We start from the raw sequence: 25,396 nt of genomic DNA on the forward strand, positions 1-25,396 counted from the left end.
ATTTTTTCCTTAACTTAAACATTGATAAAAGAAGGTGGAAGAAAGATTTGATGAAACTATAAAATTAGTTTGAACTTCACTAAAACAATAAAAAGTTTTCTTTTGCATCGAGTTAGAAAATAATTCTGAAAAAAAAATTATTAAAATTAGAGGAAAAAAAAAATGAAGATAAAATTAGTACCACAAAAAAAAAAAAAAAAAAAAAAAAAATTGAAATCGTTTGAACATGGCTTTTGAGTGATAATACGTTCCGAAGTTAGGAAAAAATTTCGATTCATTTTTAATTGGTTAAAACTGTTCTTAAAATTTTGAAAATCCTTTCTTAGTGACCTTTGTTTTGGTTCTATGTTTAACGATCTGCCTGAAGAATGATATTGTTCTCTATTCAACATCACATCGCGAAAAAGTATAACAACCTAAAAGAACTTTATTAGAAAAAATGCAAAATCGTCATTATATCGTTGGAGATTAACAAATGATAATCTATATGTTAAATATAATATTAAACTAATTTATTATTTTATTTTATAAAATTTATAAAATAAAATATTAAACGATAACATATATGTTTTATAAGCGATTACAAAAAATATTTGAAAATATTGTAATAATTTTGTGATATAAATCAATGGTCAGCGATAATAATTTTAAACATTTTTTTTAATTAATTATAAATGTTCAGTGCCACTCTGGTAGATTTTTTTGAATCAATAATGCATCAAATATCTCATAAACGTAATTATTTTGGTTTAAGAAAAGAATGTGAAAATTGTATTTATTTAATCGACCACTACAATATTCCTTATTTTTCATTCCCAGTTGCTAGCAATCAGATAAATGAATACAGAAATTTATTAGTTTTTTTTTCTTAATATTAATTATTTAAATTTTTATTAACTTTTTTCGCTTTAAAACTTTTCTACCTGGAGTGAAAAATGTGATCAGTAGTGAAAAGGTGAGCATATCAATGATGTAAAAAATGCGTTACTACGTATTTAAAAAATAATAAAAAATAATTACGCTTTAATCGACTAAATAATGTTATATCAACAAAATTTCATTAAATTCTTACGTAAATTTAAATCAATATTTTTTAAATTTATTTTATTTTATTTTTATTCATTTATTTATTTTACAAAATAGAAAACTACTTTAAAATACTTTTAAGAAACTGTCTTCAGAATACAAGTTGTACAAAGAAATGCAAAATATATTAGGCTTAAATCCCTGTTTTTACCAATATTTTGCCACAAAAAAACACAGAACATTGTAAAATTCGTTCTTAGTTATTCTAGTTCACCCTATTTGTGGCAAACGGAATTTCATGAACTTTCCAGAGCAGGATCATGCAGTTACATAAATTATAGACTTAGTTACCTTCTTATAAGAATATTTTAAATCGAAGGAAATGACAATTATTGTAAAATTCGTTCTTAGTTATTCTAGTTCACCCTATTTGTGGCAAACGGAATTATAATAAATCAAGAAACTCATTCAGAGTTTAAATATTTAGAGAAATTATTCGTTTATATATATATAATATACACTTTTGAGGTTATCAATCTTTTCATACAATTAATAAAATTCTTTCAATAAAGAAAGTATTTTCTTTACTTTAAATAAAATACTTTTAATCTGTATACACAAAAAATTCCTTTCAATATTTAAATTGATTTATTAAAATTTAATTTTATTTTTACATTTATTTTGTTAGTTATATACAGCAGACAGTATAATAAATAGAATATCATATTATTACAAAATATTCTTTTATAATAGACTAAATAGAAGAATCATTTATTCTACTATTGCACTCTTCAATTTTGAGATCTTTTGTTTCTAAAACTTATTTCAAAAAGTCGCTATTGGTATGGAATCAAAATTCTGTTTATTTAAAAATAAATTAATAATTTTGAAGATGTTAAAATATTTTACTGTCATCAAACGTATAAAAATGTATATAATTTCAGTCTTCTAGTACAAAATAGGGAATAGGAATAAAAAATCAATTACAAAATTCCACTTTGACAGACATGAAATGAAAATATTTAATGTAATATGTTCAAATGAGCAGTCTTCTGACAAAAGCGATTATAATCTGATTGTTACCTCTGGACATCAGTCAATGCATAATTAATGAAAAAAAATCCATTAAACAAAAAAACAATCCGTTAACCGCTTATTACTTAAAGAAATTCATTATTTTCTTAACATTTGAATAAAAAATTAGAGGGAAAAAATACCCAGATTAGCATCAGCCAACATGAAATTTGTTTAATAACGTCATTTGGATGTAACTTGATAATAATGCTCTATCATGTCTTCGTATAATTTTAAAAAACTTCCATCAAAGTGGAGTACATGTTTAAACTGTAACTAGAGAAAAGAGATTTGTCACCACAAATTACCACATATCATTAAATATCAATTAATTTAAGTTAAACAAAAGATATGGTGTTCTATTATAGTCATTTATTAAATAATATAGAATAGATATAATAGGAAAAAAATAGAATTATTTTAGTTACCCTCTACTTTCACAATTTTATTTCTTTAGTCTCTAATTTATATTTATTATTATATTCTATGTTTCCATTCGTAAGAAATAAAAGTTTAATAAGTCAAATGATTAAATAGCAATTCTGAAAATATTAAAATAGTATTCCTTTATCAATAACACATAAGTTTACAAAATTTTAAAACTCTGGCACATCTGGAAGTGAGTGAAAAATTGGTTACAGAATTTCATCTTTATAAATATATAAAAACAATCCTTCCCACAATTGTGCATTGCTTTCTGTGTAAAAGTAATTGAATGTATCTGAAATAATACACTTGGTTAAGCAAAATATCAAAAAAGTATTAACTTAGTATGGCTTTTGTTTTCTTTCTTTTTGGTGTAGAGTTTTCGGTAACTTATGCTGTAACTACTCTTTCTTTTAAAATCTATATTAAAAATTTCAAATAAAATGGAAAAACAGATGCTTATGACAAAATTAATTGACGTAGAAACAAAATGGATTTTTAATGAACATACTTAAAAGGATACAAATGGAATGATAATAAAAAATATTTTTAGTTACATTTTTAAACATCGCACACTTATCACTTGAAAAGAAAACATATTGACTTTAAAATGTCTCACCGTCTTATCCTTGACTCGTATCATAAAAGACTTTCCTTTGAAAAACACTTTGCTAATGCGTGGCCTGAAAGAAGGAAAAAATGAAAAAATAAGAACAAGGTAAATTGAATAATAAAGTCATAGACGAAGAACATTAAAAAAAAAATAAAAAATATTTGCTTTCTATGGGACGAAAAGTAGAAAGAAAAAAAGTTTGAAGTAAATATTTTAAACAGAGTAGAAATTTGAGAATAGAGTAGAATCTCATATATAGTAACAGAGTAGAATTAAAGAGATTATGATGCAAAAATCAGAAGATTGTATAGAGCTCAGAAAATAAGTTTTAAACAAAAAGATAAGCCTAAGAAAATCGTAGTAATTTACGAACATAATATACAGAAACTGTAAATACGGTAAGAATCATATGAAAAAGAAACCACAAATTAAATTATGTATGAAAATATATACATATATTGACTCAACATATATTCAATACATTCATATCAAAATTACAAATTATGCATAAAGATACCAACGTTGGATACTTTGGATTTTTAAAATTTGGTTTCGGATAATCGGAGTTCGATTTCTAACGTGCAATCAAAATAAGATGTCTTACATGTGGGAATCTCAGTAGATAACTGTACTATATAAGTAGGGATAATGGAATGAACTAACATGCTGTACATTTTCAGAAACGGAAATCTTCCATCTATTTATTTCATTAAAATATAGGTGTAGCGAAAAATGGTGAAAAAATTATTAAATAGTACACGCTAACATTTTATCTTTATTTGTTGATTTGCCAAAAATTTGAAACGTTTTAAAAATATTGTACATTTTTTTTTCAATTTCTGGACGAAAACGAAAAGATTCGTGATAAACCACGCGGCGGAGCCTACATATTCCCTCAATATGACTAATCTTTAGAAACATGAAAAACATTAATTTGTACAGAAATGAGAAGATATCTGTGAGCTATGAGTTCTTTTGCCTAATGCATGTTTTCGTCGAGTAATCAATGTATGGATATTTATGTTAAGATATCTAAGAAGCACTCTTCTTGCTCATTGCATATCATCTCACTCAGGAATAAAATCGTCCAAAATAGATTTACGTGGATTTCTGAGAAAATTAGTGAGAATATAAATAGAAAAATAAATTAATTTTGAACAACATAAAGTAAATTTAAGACAGAAGCAATAAATTTGTATTTATATGAGGAATCCTTAGAAAACTTATGTACATGCATGGAATGTATTACCTTTTTTATTGGCTGGAACGCAGAAAATCATCCTGAGTCCTTTCAATAGTGACTCAAATATAAAATGTTCTTCGATTATTACCCTAAAATTGGCTGAAATGTAAAAATTCGCTTCCTGAAATTGTCCTAAGACCAGCTCCAATGTAGAAAATCGTCGACAAATAGGATAAGGACTGTTTTACGAAAATTCAGATGCTGGATAGTCGACGATCAAAGGGTTAAACCAAATTTCTTTCTTAAATATTGGAAATTTTTACAAATATTTTTTTATCTTTTCTTACTTCTTCTTAGTACATCAGCTGTTTAATCAGTGCCGTTTTCTCGTTCTTTAATTGTTCGAGTAGAAAAAGAACTGCATCCAAATGTCCGAAATGCATGCTATAATCACGTTATTATGTCACGTTATTTTTAAGATAAGTGGTAAGATATTGACATATAAGTCTTTTTGATTGTATAAATCTTATGTTGATTTTTTTGAGAAAATGAGATTTTTTAAAAAAATTTAATATCTTTAATGTTTGAATAGTTTTCTTTTCAAAACCGTTTGAATTTTGGTTCTAAGTCCCTTTTTTGGGAAATTACACTGACTTTCATAGTTGCATTTATATAATAATTATAATTTTTGAATGCAAAAATTTAATTACGAAAAAGCTCATAAAGTGAAATCTAATGCATATTTTTTGCTTTACATGTTAATTAAGTTCAGGAAAAAGAGATTCAAACAAGAACCGGTGTATATTTTTACGTTTTACCGTTTGTGACAGTAGAAAATATGGACATTGAAAAGATCTAGAACGAAAAATGGAGATTTTGTCGAATCGTTTGAGTTTTTACGTCAGTACCTTCCATTTTAAAAGAGAGTACTGATCCTATTTTCTTTTCTTTCTTATTTCTTTTCTGTATACGCAGATGGCGTACGTAAATATTCCGAAAAATTTGCAAACAAAAGGCGAAATGTCCTGCAACACTGGTGATTTATTGTTTACTGACTTAAAAATCCAGTTTTCATTTCTTTCTCATAAATCCAAAGACATTTCCAAATTAACAAAATAATGTCAATAACATATTCAAACCAAGTATTAAACTGCATAAATTCATTCATTAAATTGATTTGGAATCGTATCTACTCAGGCCACTCAATCGTATTCTACTCAGAAAATTATATTCACGTTAAAATCATTCGAAAATAAGCAATAAATTTTACTGTTAGTTACATTGGCTGAGTGTAGATGGCGCCACCTATATAAAATAATTTGATTGGAGTTCTTATACTATATAAATAGGCGAAATCATGAATTTATGGAAACTCGTATCTGATACAAGAAGAAATGATGAGTCGGCATTTTTGAAGAAATTAACACACAATTTAAAAACAGAAAGAAACTGTTGAAATTAAATTTTCATAATTATTAGTCGAGTAGATTGCTGCAGTTCTCAAGAGCAATGTTAAATTTTACTTAATTTTCGGACGTTTAAAGAATTAATGGAACTCGAAACCATTGGTAGACTTTGCGAATCGTATGCAAAATCAAATACGGTGTTGTTGTTTATTCTAAATCATAAGTACTTACCAGAAATAGTGATTGAGGATCTTCTTCCCCTTCATGACGACAACGCCACTTGGTGTCAGACCCAGGAAATATTCAACTTGGTCATCACCCTAAAAAAGCAATATATTGTTGATGAATCTAAAATTTCAAAAGTATGCTTTTTCTGTATCCATACTAAAGAATCACCTTTTCTGTTTTTAAATTCGGGAAAATCCTAGCCTTGACTTGCCATGATATAAAATAAATTAAAGGATTTATTTGTTAACTCCTCCAATGTTATTAGTTGGAATTCATATAACTGATGAAAGAAAGTAAGCAAAATTACTTTTAAATACAAAAAACAAAAAACAAACAAAAAAAACTATTCAGTTGCAACAATCTTCTTGAAACTTTTCATTTTCTCTAATTACCCCCAAATATTTAACACTTTAAAGGGCTATTTTTTTCTAGTCCTATTATGTTAAAATATTGCTAGGCTTGAAATTAGAATATGAAAAGGGATTCATTTAATTTATTAGATAAATTTAATTTGATTAATTAATTAGTTTGGTCAGTTAATAATTAAGTAACAAATCAAGACACATTATTTTGTGTGAGATAAAGAACTGAAGCATCTAAGTTTCTGTCTTTCTAAAAAAATTTGTCAGAACTTATACCAACCTACATAATTTCATATAAAGATTGATATATTTGGTGGGAGGCATACTACCCACGGCCCTAGAAAGGGTTAAAAGGAAATATTATAACTACACTAATTGTATCCAAGAAATTGTGGTTCCCGAAATCTCAGAAGAAAAGTCTCTGTTTTTCTTTTTGTTATGAAAATTTTGATTGAACAATACATGCTAATAACAAAGAGGGTCTACCATCTGAGGAATATGGAAGATGCAATGGAAGACAACAACACAACTTGAAGGGTCCCCGAACTATCTAAAGCTAAGCACTCTCTTTTCGGGTACTTAATTATATAATTTTCTTATAAGCATATAACACAACAATCCTATAATTCCCATTCAAATAAAGTAAAAAGACGTAAGATAATGCGCGGCGATGCGATAAAAATATATTCATAAAACTACCAACCACCTTTAAAGATGTTGAACCCTGCTGATCCATTTTTGGTCACAATTGCCAATCTTCTACTACGTTTTCATAATACACTTGGGAACGACTGTTTGGTTTGGTTTGGTTATATTAACGTCCCGTTTTGAAGCAACACTAGGGCTATTTTGGGACGGACCTCGTAATTTGGAACCGCGGTCAGATGACGAGGACGACACCTGAGCTGGCACCCCCCTCTCCACACCACACCACTCCAGCGGGAGGACATTTGGTCATAACGTATTTAACGTGCAACAGACCCTCTTACACGACGGTTCTTCGGTGGAATCGGGTCACGAACCTGGAACCCACCAGTTCCGAAGCCGAGACCTTACCACCAGGCCACCGCGGCCCCCTGGTAGCGACCGTACTAAATTATTACCTATCGTAAGTGTGATGATTGGTGTGGTTCGGGTATATCTAATTATCGTAAGTGTGATAAAACTTTTTGAGTGATATAGGACAGAAAAAAGCAAGGCATGCAAGAAATTAAATTCAATAGTTTTAAAAATAGTAATTTTTAAAAAAATATTTAATTATGTAGCTATGAACCACAGATACTTCAAAAATTATACATCTTGTTCTATGAAAGACAACTCACATAAAGTAAGCATATTTAAATAAATACTACATTTTTTTTATTGAATACTTGCAATGTTTATTTTGAATTTTTTTATGTTTGCCTTTGAAAAATTATTTAGATCACCCAGATATTTATTGCACACCGGGACCCTCTATAAGAATGGCTGCTTCCAACAGTAACTAAATTACAACGAAATAATATCAATCACACCATAATCCTTTTTAGTATGCAGTAATAATAATAAATAAATAAATAAGATATGTGACAACAGGAGAAAAAATTTCTCATTTGTTCATGAGTTTGTAGTGAATTTAATAACTTAGTGATATTTTCAGTAAATGCTCACCGAACTGAATGAATGAACTCACCAAGACTGGATGCAGGTCTATTCCGTACATGTCCAACCACCTGACCCGCTCCAAGAAGCTCATTTCTACTGTGGCAGGCACTCGGCCCCTGAAAATATTTCGCAATACATTTACTACGGTTAGGAAAGCGCATTCATCCGAAAAATGTAAAACAATGTGTTTTTACTTTCTGATATAAGAAGCAGAGAAAAAGTTTTATAAATGTCAAGAAATGTGAACTAGAAACGTTAACGAATCTCCACGCTTTAGAACTGCTTCAATTTAAAAAACACATTTTTGGCATTATGCCTGTATGGGGAAAAAGATATCTCCAAAAATCTTTTAGCTAAAAGGATATACGTTCTTTATATTAAATTTGTAGATTTCTATAAAAAGTTTTTGCAAAATGCGTTTTGAGGAAGTCTGACTGTCCAGCCATTTGATAAGCTAATACGATAAATACAAGGCGAAAATATGATAAATGCAGAAAACTATATGGATAAAATTCGATACACGAATAGGGTAGGTATACCTATCAAAGTTTGAGCCAAATCCAGTAAGGATTTGGCCGTCTGTCGGTTTGTACAGATACAACAGTTTGCAAAAATGTTTGTACAGATACAAATGAAATACTGTGGAACATCAATTACAGTGGAGTCTTGCTTAACGGGTAAGTCAGTCATCTGACTCTCCGACCCGCCACGAAGGCACACGGATTTAAACCATAAAAACTGAATGACCGGACCACCGCAACAGCAACATTGGCGGGAACTGTGGTTGAGTCCTAAGGGCCATCACCGGCCACGGTACAACCCTCCGCGAAGGAAGTACGTCCCATCATCGATGGGAGGAGTCAGATCCCCCACCTATTAGTGTACCCTCCAGGGTGGCGAGATCCAACCACCATGCCGGAAGCATGTCATCCTCATTTCGAGGTGCCCTCCCCCCGTGGGTTTGCTTAACGGGTATAATTCGTTCTCGAATCTTACTCGTATTGTGAAACATACTTTAAGCGAAACAATTTTATTTCCGTATGAATCCATGTAAAATCGAGCATTGCGTCTAATTCCAAAAAAGTACTCAAATAAATTTATAATAATGTAATTTATTATTATTTATTATGCATTTTTTTTTCTTAATTTACTAGGAAATTGTTTAAGAACTTTTATCTTTGGTTAGGCTTCAAAATGTAGCGGCATTATTGCTAAATGAATTTGTAGAACGCTTAGTTACTGCCTTATCAGGGAGATGCTTCTCAATGCACGATGCAATAAATTTCAATGCCTTCAGCACTGTGACTTATCTGCAGTACTTTAAGAAGGGAAATCAAACACAAGCATCTTATATGCATGAATTTTAGTTGAGAAATCACTATTATTACGGTTTTCAGCGATGTTCATCAATAAAAGCACATGAAAGGGATGCTGCCTTGGAGTACATGAGGCAAGCAAGGACATACTATAAATTTCAGACATTCATGACACAAAAGCCTAAGGTGATGTGAATTCCCAGCATTCACTTCTTATCTCTTACTTCAGACTCCTTGTGAGACGATGAAGGATTTATTTCTTCCATTTTTTTCTTTCTGTTTCTTTCTTGAATATATCTCTTTATCAATGACAAAATTTTCTACAATTTTTTGTAGAAAAATCAAGATAAAAAAAAACCCACATTGCTTGAAGTAATGCTTTGTCACAAGCATTTGTTAATTTCTGAAGTTGGTGTTAGAAAAAACACATTTCATTCGCGTTTTAAAAGTAGCTTCTTTCCAACTAGCTTCTTCAACTGATTACGTATAGATGAATTCATTGAGATATGCGAATGGAATCCTTTTAAGTGACTTTACTATCATATAAAAAATGTATTTGCGCATTGCCATATAATATGCAATTATATGTCACACTACGCAGTGCTTTGATGTCACGTCATTTATCCCTCTCTAATATTAGCAAGGGATTTCTCAGAATATTAAATACAATTTGAGCAGGTGTCGATTCTAAAAACAGTACAACTAATGATGCAGCAGATTGGGCATACTCGGTTGATTATTGTACTTTGGACCTACTCTGCCTTTGACCATTAACCGTTATCTCGGTATGGATTGCATCTTGTAGCTAATAGTTAAACTATCTCACTACTGTTTAATATAAACTTGTTATTGTTTACAATTCTGATCTTTTTTATGATTGCACCTTAGAATTTTTTCTATGTAAAAAATAAATGAAGAATTATAATTTTTATTTACATGAAATATCTGAAGGTTTCCATTATATTTTAGTTTGCGTAGTCTAATTTGACAAATAAAACTGCTTAGTGCTTTAAATTCGACATCAATGCAATTAGATTTTTTCTTTCTTAATTAATATTCCATATTTTACTATTGAATTAAAATTAAAATTGAATAAATGTTACATAACATAGGATATCGATAATACTTCGTGAGTTATATATGGTGAGTAAGATAAAAATCAGAAGGCGTGGTCATCCTTAAACTTTCTCGCATACTCTGTAATAAAAATATCATGTACGTTTCGCATCACGTAAAATTATAAAACTTGGAAAAGGCCATAAAGGATATAAGTGCGCACATTTTCATTTTCAAAGTACCACATACAGCCATTGTCTGCTTCAATGCATACTAAAGAAAATCGGTACTTGAATCTTAATTACATGATACTAGTCAACAACAGTAACGAAATATCGATATTTTTCGTTAATCTAGCTTGTAATCTATGTCGATTAATTGCTGGCATGAGGTCAATAGACAACACACGAAAATCGAAACTGTAAACATCTTTTTGCTGACCAATAGTATAATAATTTGCCGAAATCAAAATTGAACGTAGAGCTACAACAGTAGTTAAAATTCAGAAATCAAAATTCATTTATTTAAGTCATTTCGTTTACATGCAAGCGAAAATACAGAGCGATAGACAGTCAACCCTTTGATATATTTGGCTCAAAATTTAATAAGAATGTACACTTTAGATGCTAAGACCGCAAACCAAATTTTATTACTCTTTGAGTAGTTAGTTAGCTATATTAACGTCCCGTTTAAAGCAACATTAGGGCTATTTTGGGACAGATCTCGCAATTTTGAACCTCGGTCAGATGATGAGGAGGACACCTGTAGTCTTTGAGTAAAATCTATTCAGAGGAAGTTTGTCTGTTCGGTCGTTTGAATACAAGTTAATACGATAATTACAAAACGAAGAGTGCTAGATGTATAAAATCCGATGCTCAGATTTATCTATTATGTAGATAACTACTAAATTTATAATTAAATAACTAAATTTTGAGTCAAAACCAAAGAAGGGTTGACTATCTGTCCGTCTGTGCATTCAGAAGGATGTAAGCATGTTAACTCCAATACGCATTGACTTAAATATCTAAAATTTGGTAAGTGATTTTGTGACTACAAGTGTTGCTCCGTGTTAAATTTTTGTTACAATCGTTTGGGAAAAACCCGTCTATAGCACAAATTCAATTTTACAAATGCTACTAATCGATATCGGGGATTAATCACCAAAAACTCGCCAATGACGCAAAAACTCTGAATTCAAGCCAAAGGTGAATATTTCTTAATTATTGTACGTCAGTGCTATGCAATGTGCTCTATGGGATAATACCTTTATTAGAGAACATGCTGGAAAGTTTGAGAAAGACCACTTGAACTCGTTTCGAAAGCTGGGAGAAAAAAAAGAGAAAAGAAAAGAAAAGCACTCACACCAGCGTCTTGTGTATTTGCTCCACTTTCTTCTCGAGGTGCGGCGTCTGCTCAGGCAGGAACCGGAACTCCGAGACATAGTGCTCGTGGTGCTTGCGAGGGTCGAAGTCGCCCAACTCGGCTGAAAGGAGAGGCATCCGAATCAAATGAATAATTTATGCGCAGCAAAGTGCAAATTCAGCTAGTAGCTACACTAACAAAATGTCAGGAAGAAAAGTCTTTGAGGGCTCTTACAATAAGGCCCCATTGCTAAAGATTTCTTGGAAATTTGTGTCCTAGACATCATTTCCAGAAAAAATAGAGCTACTAAGATTTTTTTTTTTTTTTTTTTTTTTTTGTAGAAAGAATTTATTTATTTATATGTAAAAAAGTTTTTTAAAAAAGAGTTCTCTCGAAAAATGGAAGATATTAATGTTATGCAATCTTTTTTTACAGTTTAGGTTTTGGTTCTAAATAGACTAGTCTGCTGAGTTTCTAATTCATATCTTTGATTCACACTCCCTGTCTAATTATATGACCGCTTTTTTTCCATAAATCTTTATAATAAAGTACAAAACAGAATTCACACAAAGTTAACTATAACGTACAATAACTGTGTTTCTGTTGCTGTCCCAGTATTGCTCCTAATGTGCAGTTGAGACAACGTCATCAGGGCAATGGCAAATAGTTGTCTCAATGAGACGCAGGCGTAGCCTTCTATTACCCTGATGACAGTGTCTCAATAGGGGGCTTCGAGCGAACGCTGTTTTCATGTCGATAGTCAGTGTTGATCACAGACGTAAGTCAAATGTCGTAAACGGGTTAATTTTCTAGGTTTTTTTAAATCTCATTCATCTTTTGATACAGACTTATTATTATTTTTTAAATTCTGAAAAATTTTCTAACTTTCTTCTTCAAAAATTTTCAGACAGAGCACATTAAATATAAAGGAATAAAAAAGTACTGCACCCTCTCTTTTAATATCGTTAACATTCTTTTTCAAAAATTTTTAGCCCATGCTATTTTTTTTTCAGGTTCAAGTTTTTTACTTTTTAAAAAATTCATTTCAAACTTGAAGGGGGATGGAGGTATTGAAAGCCGGGGCTGATTAAAATCTTCGAAATGGGCCTCGCTTCTGCTAAGGTCGGTCTTGACACGGATATTGCTATTATTTTACCCTTCAGAACTAAAAAAACTAACCTCTCCGTAAACATTTGCCAAAGTATATGCAATAAGAATATGATAAAATTTGAAAAACGAGTCAAAATTTTAGAACATGAATAAAAAGAAGTATGCGTCAGATTCATGTTTTTGAATTTGTACATCATGTGTATGATCATATATTTGAATAAAGGGTATAAAAACAAAAGGAAACGTAATTAGTTGCGAAATATTAAATAAGTGAAAGTGTGAATAAAATTGGAATAAAAAATAGTTGGGATAAAAATAATAATAAAAAATAATTGGGGTATAAATATAAGGTTTCTCAAATCAAAAAAAAAATTGCATTAACGATATTAATTATTGGCATTAACAATATTACTAACAGAAAAATATTTTTTTTTTTTTTTTTGCATCTTAAAGTTATTAAAGAGGTTAAGGATTTAAAAACAATTTTAAAATGTGTACCTTTAGAAATCTTCATAAAATTATAAAATAAGAAAACAAAAGAAACAGAAAAGAATGAAAATGTAGAAATTTAAGAAAACTTACCTTGTAGTGATAAAGCGAAAAGCTCCGCAGCCAGTTCATCTGTTAAGGGAAGCCGGCCCTGCAGAATGTCTTGTTTTAACTGAAGAACGAACTGATACCTGCCAACACAATAGAAGGACATCAACTGAATTCAAATGACTCAACTGGTATCGTGAATGTTATCAGTAAGTGAAAAGGAAGTAACAACCTTTGACAAATTCTTATTTAAAAATTCTAATAGCATTGATATTATATTGGCCACATTGTGAATATTATGAATTTCTACTGTGGACACAAGCTGCCACTTTGTGATTCTTTCAGCTATTGACTTTACTATCTCTGATTCCTTCAATTATTACGGACAATTTCATAATCAAAAGAATTTTTCTAAGTAAATCGTTTTATATAGAATCACATAATCACATCCATAGGTCATAATTAAGGTTAAAAAGTTCATATTGCAAAGAAAAAAAAATGCATCTTAGAAAGTGCTACAGTAAAATTCTTCATGACGTGAGTGTTTTAATTAGTAGCAAATATGATTGAGATATTACACATATATCGTAAGAGGCGACTAAAATGTGTTCTCAGTGTCTGGGAAATATAGCCTCATGGGGATTATATCAGGAGATTATTCCTATAGATTGAGGGAAGTGCATAGGGCTCATAACCATACCCTTGAAAAATTTTCTTATTAATAAATCCAAAGAAAAAAGTCGTATATTATTGAATTTATAACAATACGGAGGAGTAAATCAGCATGACACTTGAAAGATGAAAGTCGAGCCACTAAAAAGATCTTTATGGTTACACCATTTGAAATAAAACACATACACACACAAAAAACAAGGGTGGCCAAAACTTAGATTAATGGACTGCCTGGAAAAGGCTTGAAAACTGTTAAGGTTCTACCAATTTATTTATTTAAAACACTTTAAGTGCCTTATTTGTTTGAAACCAAACTTCCTGAATCCATCAGAAAGGGTTATAAATTCGTTCTTAAGTAGTAAAAATAGGAGAAAAAAATAACATACAAAATCTCAAAAGTTGAAAATGTTATTCAGGAAGCAATTTTACTAAAGCCACTTTGTCGAATAAGATGTTCAAGCCTAATTAGTTAGTGATAATGATGATAAAGAAAATGAGGAAATAGGATTGATAAAGAAATTGGAAAAATTAGACATATGTATAGCAACAAACAGGAAGATTGGGACATCGATATGGCAGTACCGTGAATTTACACTGAAGAAGAACAAGATGCATTTGTTCCTGTTTTAGGATAAGTTTAAGATGAAAATGAAATGAGTTTATTCCAATTATACTTTATTGGGATGGAGATTTGATCTCATGATATTCCTGTAAAGCAGTTCATTAAAAATTATTATCGTATTTGCACTACATAGTATTTTTCTTAGTACTATATTATAAGACCATCAACTTAATAATTTGTATTTTATTGAGAATTCAAAGTGTTTAACTTCCTCTCATTATAGATGATAATTATTGATTCTAAAATAATTTTTTATGCAATCAAGAATGGCAGAACGCATTATATAATAATGATGAATGGTTAAAGTTACATGGTAGAAAAGGATCATAGAGATATTCCTTTCTAACCTCGTGATTTCTTCCAGGAGTCTACAAGGATCAGAGGCATAAAATTTCACACCGAAATAAAGTGTTAACGGAGAAATGCCTAGAAAAAAAAATAAAAACATTGCATCACAAAAATGTTTCAGAAAATATTATCTAGTAAAGTCTAGTAGTTATCTAGTTCTAGTAAAATATTATCACAGCTTAACTAATGAAAGATGCAGTAGAAAATGTCATGTATATTCGCAGTTATTTGTAGTACACTTTAGACGTAACTACAATATAATTTTAATTTATTGCAATGAGATCTTGCCTGTTCATATTTTCCACAAATACTCACATTGAAACTAATCATTAAAATCGGTTTTTAAAAAAGTAACAACAGAAAAAAGGCAATATCAAAAATAAAATAGCAATAAAGAAAATATTAGCACTAAACTGCAACTGAATTGAGAATTTATGAATCAGCATAAATATAATAAAAATGGCAGTCCTCAGCTTATTAACCCTTGTTATAATTTAGCATTAAAGAAATGGAAATTAAATGTGAAGTTTACGATCCCACATTTAATTTTTAGTCATTCTTAGTTTTATTCGCAAAGTAATTAATCAGTCAATTTAAACATTAAGAAAACAGTCTCGATTGCTAGACATTAAGACAAAAACTAGAAAAACAGTTTATTTTTAAGGAAAAAAAAATCTATCTAATCTCGAAATTTTTCAATGGGAACTATGTTTCAATTTATGCATATGTAAGTGAATTAAATAAATCAAAAATACAACAAAACAGATCAATTAAATTTAAATATTGATCTTTTAAAATTGATGCTATGAAATTTTAGATATAATCTTTCACCAGAAAGTTTTTTCATGTATATATATATATATATATATATATATATATATATATATATATATAATAACGTGATGCCTAAATGCTAATATAAAGTTATAACGAACCATTCGTAAATGAGTGAAATCGTTATTTTAACTTTTCCTCACATAAAAGCTGTAAATATATGCATATTTTTAGGCAAATTTTTCATGTCAAAGTTGTTTTAAATTTTGAACAAAGTTTAACTGATGGAAGAGATACTTTTTCTATTCTCTTTCTTTATTTATTCTCATTAATAATCAAAGCATCGTCAGGCTTACAATGATTGTTTCAACTTGCTCATATATATAGACGCATGTGAGAAAGTAGATGGCAGACCGATTTTTTCTGAAAAATAATATGCTTGTTATCACTTTCTTTCAGAATGAAAATTTTTGCTTCCCATGCACAATAAAAATGACATTAACATGTCTGGAGAATTTCTTATGTGAGAGAACGAGACATACCTTTCATTTGTTTTGTTACTTTATGGAGAGGATCTAGCCAGCGCTGAAAGAAAACATATAAAATATATTCGCATGAGACACACAAAATACATTTAAAGAATAAATACTTCTTTCTAACAAAACATGCATACAAAATGGAACATTGTTGATTCGAATTTGTCGATAATTAAGTTCGCTTATAACCCTTTTCTTATTAATTGAAAGTAAAAACTAAAAATTCTATAAGTATGTTTTTAATAGAGAGCTTTTAAGTATTAACATTGTGTTCTCAATTACCTAAAGTAATTATGGCCAAAAATTGGATTAATGTCATATAAGTTATATCAATATGTCTCTTAAACTTGAAAAATAGAACGAATTGATTTATCTTTCTGGGAGTAAACTTTTTGTACTTATTTCATGCATAACAGACGATTTTTCTCTGTCTGTGATTTGTAGTGTTTAATTAAATTTTACCTTAGACCCTTTATTTTTGAGGCTATGTCTTTTTATCGGTGTTTGGTATTGTTTTATTTGCTATATTACGTATTGCTCTTAAAGTCGATGTATTTTATATTTAATATGATTTTATCTAATGAGATTATTAATAGATCTGACTCGTTATGCAATTTATATTTTACATACGTGACTATGCCGACTCAGGACTGCATTGCATTTTTATTATAATATATTTGGTATTATGTATGATCTGTTTGAAGTATTATTTTGCATCCATGAATGTTCTTCGTTTCAGTATCTCCAGACTAGTACTTTTCGCCGATTGTACTTAATTAAGGGGTAGTACCAGTAAGATGAGAAATTATTACATCACCTAATTCCACGAAAGACTTGAGTTCAACTTATTGCTAAGTGTAAACATCCCCTCTTTTCCTCTTTCCACTTACCCCTTTTTTTGATGAAATAAACGCTTCCTGGCACATGCGCAAAAACGCTGAGATTTCCGTATGCGAGAATGAACAGTACAATTGTTTCAAACTGTTCTGTTTCTCTATTACTTTCACATACTGTACTGCATTTGAATCATTCAAAGGTAACGAATTCCTTAATCTATGGAAATCTTTGTGGGAATATAATTATATGGGAATGAATGGGAACGAAGTGCAGTACTTTACTTTATGATTTACTCAGTAAATAAAAATATTTTCATGGATTGTGGAGTATGATGACGGATTTTGAGATATTTTCTGAGTTAGAATAAATACTGTTACTTTCTGTTCATTATAACCACTCAGAGAGGAGTCTAAAATAAGGAAAGAGGAGGTTGCCTCATAAGTAAACAAGCTCTCTCTTCTTGGAGATTTACTGAAATGGTAGTGGGTGTCGGCCGATAACGGTTTCTTCCTGTATCCGAGAGATCATTGTATGTGCTTTTCGTAATCATACTATAGATCTTGAATTTACGATTCTCGGTTGCCAGGTATTTCAGTCCACTCCGCACTTATGGAAAGGTGTGGATATATGTAAAGAACTTTGTGGTTTTTATTCAATGTAAAGAGAGGCAGGTTACTCACCGACTCTCCTGCCTTGTTAAGGAACCTGAGACCGAAATAGGCTTTTTCGATAAGATTCAGGTGGGTGAAGACGCGCTCCAAGAGGAATTCGCCTTTGGTGTCCGCCTGGAAAAATCACAAAAAGACCTTTAGAATGAGGACAATATAAATAAGAATCAAATGTACTAGAATTGAAAAAAATGTATGAAGGAGACTCAAATAACTCGCTCGAAATATCATAAAAGGATATTGTATAAGGTTAGATTTTTTTGTCCTGAGATATTTTCAATAATTTATTCTTGATACTTGTAAAAAAGTTTACTAATGTCTGAAATATAATTCATAATTAGATGAAACTAAAACAATGAAAAGTATTATAATAAAATATACTTAAAATATTTTTTTAATTTTTAAAATTAGAAATGAATTACTTGGAAATAAAATGTGTAGCTCTGAAAAAATCTGTTATCTTTTACATTAAATGGCCACAATGTAATTGTAGCAATTTAATGCGATTTAATTTAATGCAATGCAATTGTATCAATTTAATGCGATTTAATCTAATACAATGCAATTGTAGCAATTTAATGTGATTTAATTTAATGCAATGCAATTGTAGCAATTTAATGCGATGCTTGTAATTTTAATGCAATAGTATGCTCCAAAGTTATTAAGGAAAAATCTTAGCTTTTCGAACAAGTTTTAATTAAATATTTTATTAAAATTTTGAGAAAACATTTTTATTGAGAACCTACTGTCCGATAAGTAAATACAAGTCACGTTTCATACTTCTAAGCTCTAACATCTATCTTGTAGATCTCAATCCACAGTAGATTTTCAGCCTGAGTGTAGATTCATAATACAAGTCGCATAAAGAATCGCTAAACACAAGATATTATGTAGCCTATCTTCTTTATCTTGTTAGTAATTTCAACTTAATAAAGAAATCAACCGCGGATATAGGAATAAATAAAGCGATATAGATGCACACGTGTATATCTACAAACCCAGAATTAATGATAACCTCTTCTACATATTCTTCAATAAAGATGTTATCCTCCCTTCACTTTCCATAAACTGCGGGCCTTAGGCAAGGTTGCAAATGCTACGATGACTCAAATTTTTATTTTCACACATAAGAGTTAAATCCTTTATAGTATAGTAAAGAAACTCAATACCTGTGTGTTAACTACATTTTATTATCGGGCAACGGTTACAAAAGACATCTTTTTCGTGCAGTTTTTTACTTTCTTTTATACGAAATATTGTAATCGTCAAAAAATACGAACTCGACATTTTCCTCAGACCTTCCTGAATTTGACAATGAATGTCTGTCTGTATGTGAAAACGACAATTCAAAACCGCTTTGAGCGAGGGGGTTTAAATTTGGTATACGATGTTTGCACTAAATTTTTACATTTCCATTAAAATTTTGAGTCAACATCCTTTTGGAGGAAGGTTGTATGTCTTTGTTATTTGAATATAAGTTAAAACGATAATTAAAAAACGAAGAGAGATAGATAAATATAATTAGGTACACAGATTTAACATCTATAGTGTAAACACCTATTAAATTTTGAATTAAATCCAAAGAAAGGTTTATGTCTGTCTGTCTGTACTTTCAAAAACATGTAAAAGTGATAACTCAAAAATCCAATCACTTAAAAATATGAAATTTGGTATTTGACTTTATGATTACAATTGTAGTTGTGTGTCAACGTTTTGTTTCAATCGGTTGGCAGAAAATGAGTCTAAAACACAAATTCATCTTTATTAGTGACTATGCAAAAAGATTTTAGGGAGACCAATCTGTTGTTCTGAATCTAGAGAGCGATTTTTTTCGATTAATCATTATGAGCCGAAATGCCATCATCAACAGCCCAGACGCGTATGGGAGATCGTCTGCAGGTGTTTTGTTTATCAACCAGAGACATTCCTTGATTTTCCGGAGAAGTGGAGAAAACCAGATGCCTTCGTTAAAGGTAACCTGGGGATTTCCGGAAGTAAAATAAAAACGTGATGGATAGAGTTTGTTGGAATACATTGAGAAAGCCGTCAAGAGAGGGCACTCGGCTTCCCGGCCCATCCTCCTCGGTTTTCAAATGAGCTAGATACAACGAAACTCGCCGATATTAAAATGTGGACACTTTATACCAATAATAAAGTGTGTGTGTGTGTGTTTGTGTGTGCGCGCGTGCATGCGTGCGCGTGTGTGTTCTTGAAGAGTAGAAATTTTCATCTCGGAACGATTTTTTTAGATTTTAATTAGTTAAAAACATTTTATTTAATTAAAAATTAAGCTGAAATGAGCGATAATTTAACCGAAAATATCATTGCACAAACATGAATTTTACCCCGTCTTAAAATTTAAAAAAAATCCCTTTAATGACATCAAATTTAATAATCACACGAATTTTAGGAGAATTTTGGCAATTATTACAATTTTTTTGCCTAATTTACACCAATAAATTACATTGTTGGCCTGAAGTTCGAAACATTTTCATTGTTATCAACTACCTGATCTTATGATTTTCTTGCCTTGTTGAAAATTACAGCAGAAAAATTTCGTTTAATATCTATGTAGTTTACAAGACAAAATGGTAAAAAGGAAGTAACAATATCGCGAATTTAAGAAAATAAATGAGCTAGATATTTACGTTTCTGATAGCGCTCTAACATTATGGAATTGTTTCCCTCAGAAAGGTCTGTAAACGCAGTAAATAAAATTTAAGTCAGACATAAAAATAATATGATGTTAATATCTGATAATTTAGTGGAATCCTGGATATGAAGATCAATCCAAACAGTTTTTCTGAAATTAAATATAACCTCTATTCCTTGCGAACCAAACTGTTCGTCTGAGGCAGCAAGTTTAACTACTCTGGAATTATAATTCTAATACTCTTATTAATTCAAACAGGCTGATATATATATTTTTATAAGGGAAGGATTAATTCGTTAAAAATCTTCAAGATACCTTTTTTTTTTTTATTTTACTATTTATTTATTGCTGGTAACAATATGCCTTTGCTTGCCTCGGATTCGAGGAAATAAAAAATATAGTAAAAAAAAAATCAGCGAATGAATAATGAACGAACACAAAGGATTAAGATAATCGGTATTAAGTACAACGCAAAACATTATGAAATCGTGACAGAAATGGATAGAGGAAGGAAGGGTGGTCGTTTGCTTTGTTACACATTGAAAGACGAGACCAGCGAACTAAGAGGGAGGTGGAAAGCTCATCTCTCTTTGTATTCCTTTGTATGGGTGGGCTGCATGCCGGTCAGTTAGGATTAATGCATCTTTATTCAAATCTCAGTAGAAAAAAAGAAATTAAAAGCGCCAAATGTGAATAATATGTATTTCAGAGGCACATGGGAATAAATGACACCAAGAGAAGATAGGAGAACAGATCCTAGCATAATCATTATACATAGCATAACAATTGAATCATATTTCTGATGTTGTTATGAATTTACCGCCTTTGGCGATCAGCTGATTACATGGGAATATAGTTACATTAAATTTCCATTAATGGAAATGGGAGCATTTGAACCTTCAAAAAAATTGATTTTTCAATTTTAGTATAATAAAACAAGACGCATTTCACAGATTACAGGAATATATAATTTTTATAGGTTTAAAAAGACAAATGTTTATAAATTTTCCTTTAACGACAAATTTAACAGAAGCTTCTACGATTGAATTTTTTTTCCCTTTTCCTCAAAACTCATTTTTGAAAGACGTTGCTCAGAATTTGATATAAATCTACAAATTTGGTGTAAAAATCATATACCAAATTTCTAAACAAGTGTTGAAAGTGTTTTTGAGTTATATTTATCCAGACAGAAAGACATAAGGCCAGGAAGGGGTTTTTCGAATTCAGGGAGATTTAAAACAAGAAGATTCGTCAAAATCCCGAGTTCCAATTTTTTGATGATTATAACAATTTTTCTATACTTCGAATCCGAGAAAGCATAAAAATGTAAATTTCAAGAAATCGTTGAAATATAATCAAAATTCCTTAACATAAGTAAAAAAAAGTTAAAGAATTTACAACAACAAAATAATAACTACAGTATAAATAACAAAATATTTTTTTTCAATTAGAATGACTTATATTATACCAAACGATAAATATTACTGAAATGACGATAAAAATAAGCTTTAAATGGAGGCATAGAACTAAGAGATAATCGCAGGCTGAGCTTATTGTTTAAAAAAATTCTCTAAACACGGGAGTTGGCTCAGCGAGAACTGAATTGAACCCGAAGGTCTCGATAGGGAGGGTCTTTCGATTTTGATCTGAATGCCAGCTTCGATTGTGTTCGAAGCCTCCCACGCACACACTACAACAAAAAGAAGTCCGACGAAGCGTGTCCACAGGTACGCGGCGGAGCGTGTGATCTATTGTGGAGAGAAAGAAACCTGTTTGCGGGTATCTCTTTAGACACATCTTGTGAGAAACCGGCGACCATTCAGTGTCCGATCCAACCTAAACTCGCGACTGAGAGAAAAAAAAAAAAGCAGAAATAAATAAATGAAAGACAATAATGCCATTCGCATGTGGATTCGTACACAAAGAGTTTCCAAAGATAAACACTTATTTAGAACTCTAAAACTGTACAGTGCGTGACTTATGAGTTTACACAGCTGTTCTTCGTACAGGTGATTCTATTAAGTAAAACATTTGCAACGTGGAGATTCCCCGTGGTTTGGTGTATGTGTTTGTAATAATAGGAATACTTTTAACTCTTTCAAGTTTAATGGTTCATTTCTTTACCACTTTTATCAAAATATTTAATGCAACGTGGTTCAGTTTTTAAACCACTGAATGAAAATGAATATTTTTAACTTAAAAATTCAGAGTTTCTCTGTATTAACTGGTCAAACTATGAAAGGTTGGAAAGGAAAAGTGTAGATGGAAAAAAAGAAAAGGGAAGAAAGAAAGAAAATAATGTGAAAATGGAAAGAAGGCTCTTTATTTACATAATATTTTTAGCGAAAACGATATACAAATTTAGTGACTAAAAAAAAAAAAAAAAAAAGTAGAATTTTCGGGAAGAAAAAGGCGGAATAAATACGAGGATTTATATGATTTGCATTATCAAAACGTCTGCAAAACAATTTTATTGAGTTTAAATGGCATCACGCGAGCTTCAACAACACGTTATTGTTAGAGTTCAACAACAACAATGTTCTTCAACGATTCTTTGTTTTGCGCGATGGAACAATTTACGCTCTCTGGTACAGAAGTATGGTGGGAAAGAAGTCATGCATCTTACCTGCTTACTTGTATGTACAAAATTGGGAATTATAAAGGCAATAACATCACTAAAAAGACTAGACCAATCACTTGCTAGACATTATCAGGCCTTATCAATGTTGATGGTACTGTAGTATGTGCAATTAAAGAGCCTTCTTTTCATTTCTTATTCCTCCCACCTACACTTTAATTTCTAACCCCGTATTGCTATACAATATATATAATATATATTGCCCGTATTGTACAAAGAATAATTCTTTACATATATTTTACCTACCATTAATGTTTGGTCCATAAATTATGAAACACCCTGTGCATTTTTTTTTTCATCAAGTGGCTTAAAAATTGAATTATCATGCATTAAATATTTTTATGTAAATAATTCAGGAAATGCACCCCCATTGTAGAATGAATTAACTAGATATCTGTGGCAGTCAACTGATTCGCCGGAATTATTAACTGCGAAAATTTTCAATTAAATCATTTATACGCAATCCACTTTTAATCTCTTTCTCAGCAAAATACTTTTAATCTCCGAATCTTGATAAGCATGTAACCACTACTATTTTAGAAGCCTTTAATATTATGATCATTGAGATACACTCTTTCGTAATTTATTGTTATTTCACTAAAATGTGATCTTGTAACTCTCTCAAATAATGCCAATGCACCATCCAGGGGCCAACCTCCTCGAACTGTAACACTCTCTAATAAAGCCAGATTATTATTAATTTTATTATATTAAACCATATTAATATAATAATTTTAACCAGACCATATTAATTTTAAAAAAATGTGATTTGTTGATGCACAAAGCTCACTCAGGTGCCCAGAAGTGGCATTACATTCCGCCCAACGAGTACGATCCGCCTAATGGAAGAAGTTGTATATTGATCCCTTCCCAAATTTTCGCTAAATCTTAATTTATCTTCAAATAGTCCGTAGTGTGAACGGATTATAGTCGAGAGTTTTTGTGTGTATGTGTGCATGGATTATTATTTTAATTGTACACATTTCAAAACTAAATAATTATTCCCACCACTGATAAAGTTAGCTTCAAGTCATGCAATCACGTTTCTTTAATGAGTTCAGAGATTAGCAGACGCCACTTGTAGTGCTCAGTATAACCGAAATGCCTTAAAAATATTTCAGTTCTCTAAAAATACAAGGACGCTAGAATAAATTGTATATGAGATACCTTTTATATAGTTCATTCATTTTAATTAGAAAAATCCATTCAATGTACGAAATCGAAAAGAAATTCATATATATTTAATTTTGTAAGCTTTTTTTAAAACAATTTACTGGGACCAACATATTTTTTTGTGTTTTCAAACACTCATTGGATAAACCGTTTATATGAATACCGTTAACCAAAAGATTCAACACGCTATTGGAATAATCTTAAAGTCTTTGGTCATCCGACGAAACAACAGTCACGCACACGTCCGTCCTTTTCCTTGCACTTTGACAAATCACTTCTCCAAAGCGTATTCCATCCATCCCCATCCATTCTGCATCGATTTCAAATCGTCAAGTCGTGGCCTGGTGATAAGGTCTCGGCTTCGGAACCTGAGGGCTTCAGGTATGTGATCCGATTTCACAGAAGAACCGCCGTTCTTCGGGTGTGGTGCAGGTTAAATCCGTCGGGGCCAAACGTCCTTCCGCTGGTGTGGCATGGAAGTTTGGAGAGGGTTGCCAGCTCACGTGTCGTCCTCGTCATCTGATGGTGGCTTAAAATTATGAGATCCATCCCAAAATAGCCCTAGTGTTTGCTTTGAAACGGGACGTTAATATAACTAAACTATAAATCTTCATTCTTTCGGACTATAGGTTTAGTATCATTCCTACATTTTACCAATTAATAAAGAAACATTTGGGAAGTTTTCAACATATCTGCAACTTCCTGCTGTCTAAGTCCGGGAATTTGATCCAATTCTTTTAGAAGATCACATTTTTCTATCAAACTTCAACAGGTGACGTTTACTCATCTTGAAACTGGCTATTTTGTTTGGTCGCAGCCGTCAGTTCATCGAATAGAATGAGACAAAACATTGCAGAGGGTATAGGGAGAGATTCAGTCCAGTGGAGGAAATAACGATCTAATCCCCCCCCCCCCCGTCGTTTGACTTTACTGTTGGCCTTAGAACTTTTCTGTCTGACTATGGAAATTGATAACTGCAAGTGAATTGCTGATCAATAGAACTGGCGAATTTAGTTTGTACTTATATTCTATAGACCTGTTCCACGCTATTTTCATCAGTACAATAGATTTATCCTTACTTCTGCGATCACTTCAAACCATGGTTATATCCTTTTAAATTTAATTCGAGCTA

At 30.9% G+C, this 25,396-nt stretch overlaps 1 protein-coding gene across 1 annotated transcript in view; it reads right to left on the minus strand.

Annotated features, from left to right (window-relative positions):
- Nucleotides 1-25,396, minus strand: part of LOC129988271 (band 4.1-like protein 4) — a 98,555-nt gene that overhangs the window by 27,801 nt on the left and 45,358 nt on the right. The window contains exons 2-9 of the mRNA XM_056096458.1: nucleotides 17,813-17,917; nucleotides 16,302-16,344; nucleotides 14,985-15,063; nucleotides 13,389-13,486; nucleotides 11,697-11,817; nucleotides 7,991-8,078; nucleotides 5,960-6,048; nucleotides 3,146-3,209 (exon numbers count right to left, since the gene is read on the minus strand). Of these exons, the coding sequence (XP_055952433.1) occupies nucleotides 3,146-3,209; nucleotides 5,960-6,048; nucleotides 7,991-8,078; nucleotides 11,697-11,817; nucleotides 13,389-13,486; nucleotides 14,985-15,063; nucleotides 16,302-16,344; nucleotides 17,813-17,917 (687 nt within the window). The remainder of the gene's footprint in view (nucleotides 1-3,145; nucleotides 3,210-5,959; nucleotides 6,049-7,990; nucleotides 8,079-11,696; nucleotides 11,818-13,388; nucleotides 13,487-14,984; nucleotides 15,064-16,301; nucleotides 16,345-17,812; nucleotides 17,918-25,396) is intronic.

The sequence above is a fragment of the Argiope bruennichi genome, chromosome 10, assembly GCF_947563725.1.
Source record: "Argiope bruennichi chromosome 10, qqArgBrue1.1, whole genome shotgun sequence".
NCBI classification, from domain to species: Eukaryota; Metazoa; Arthropoda; class Arachnida; order Araneae; family Araneidae; genus Argiope; species Argiope bruennichi.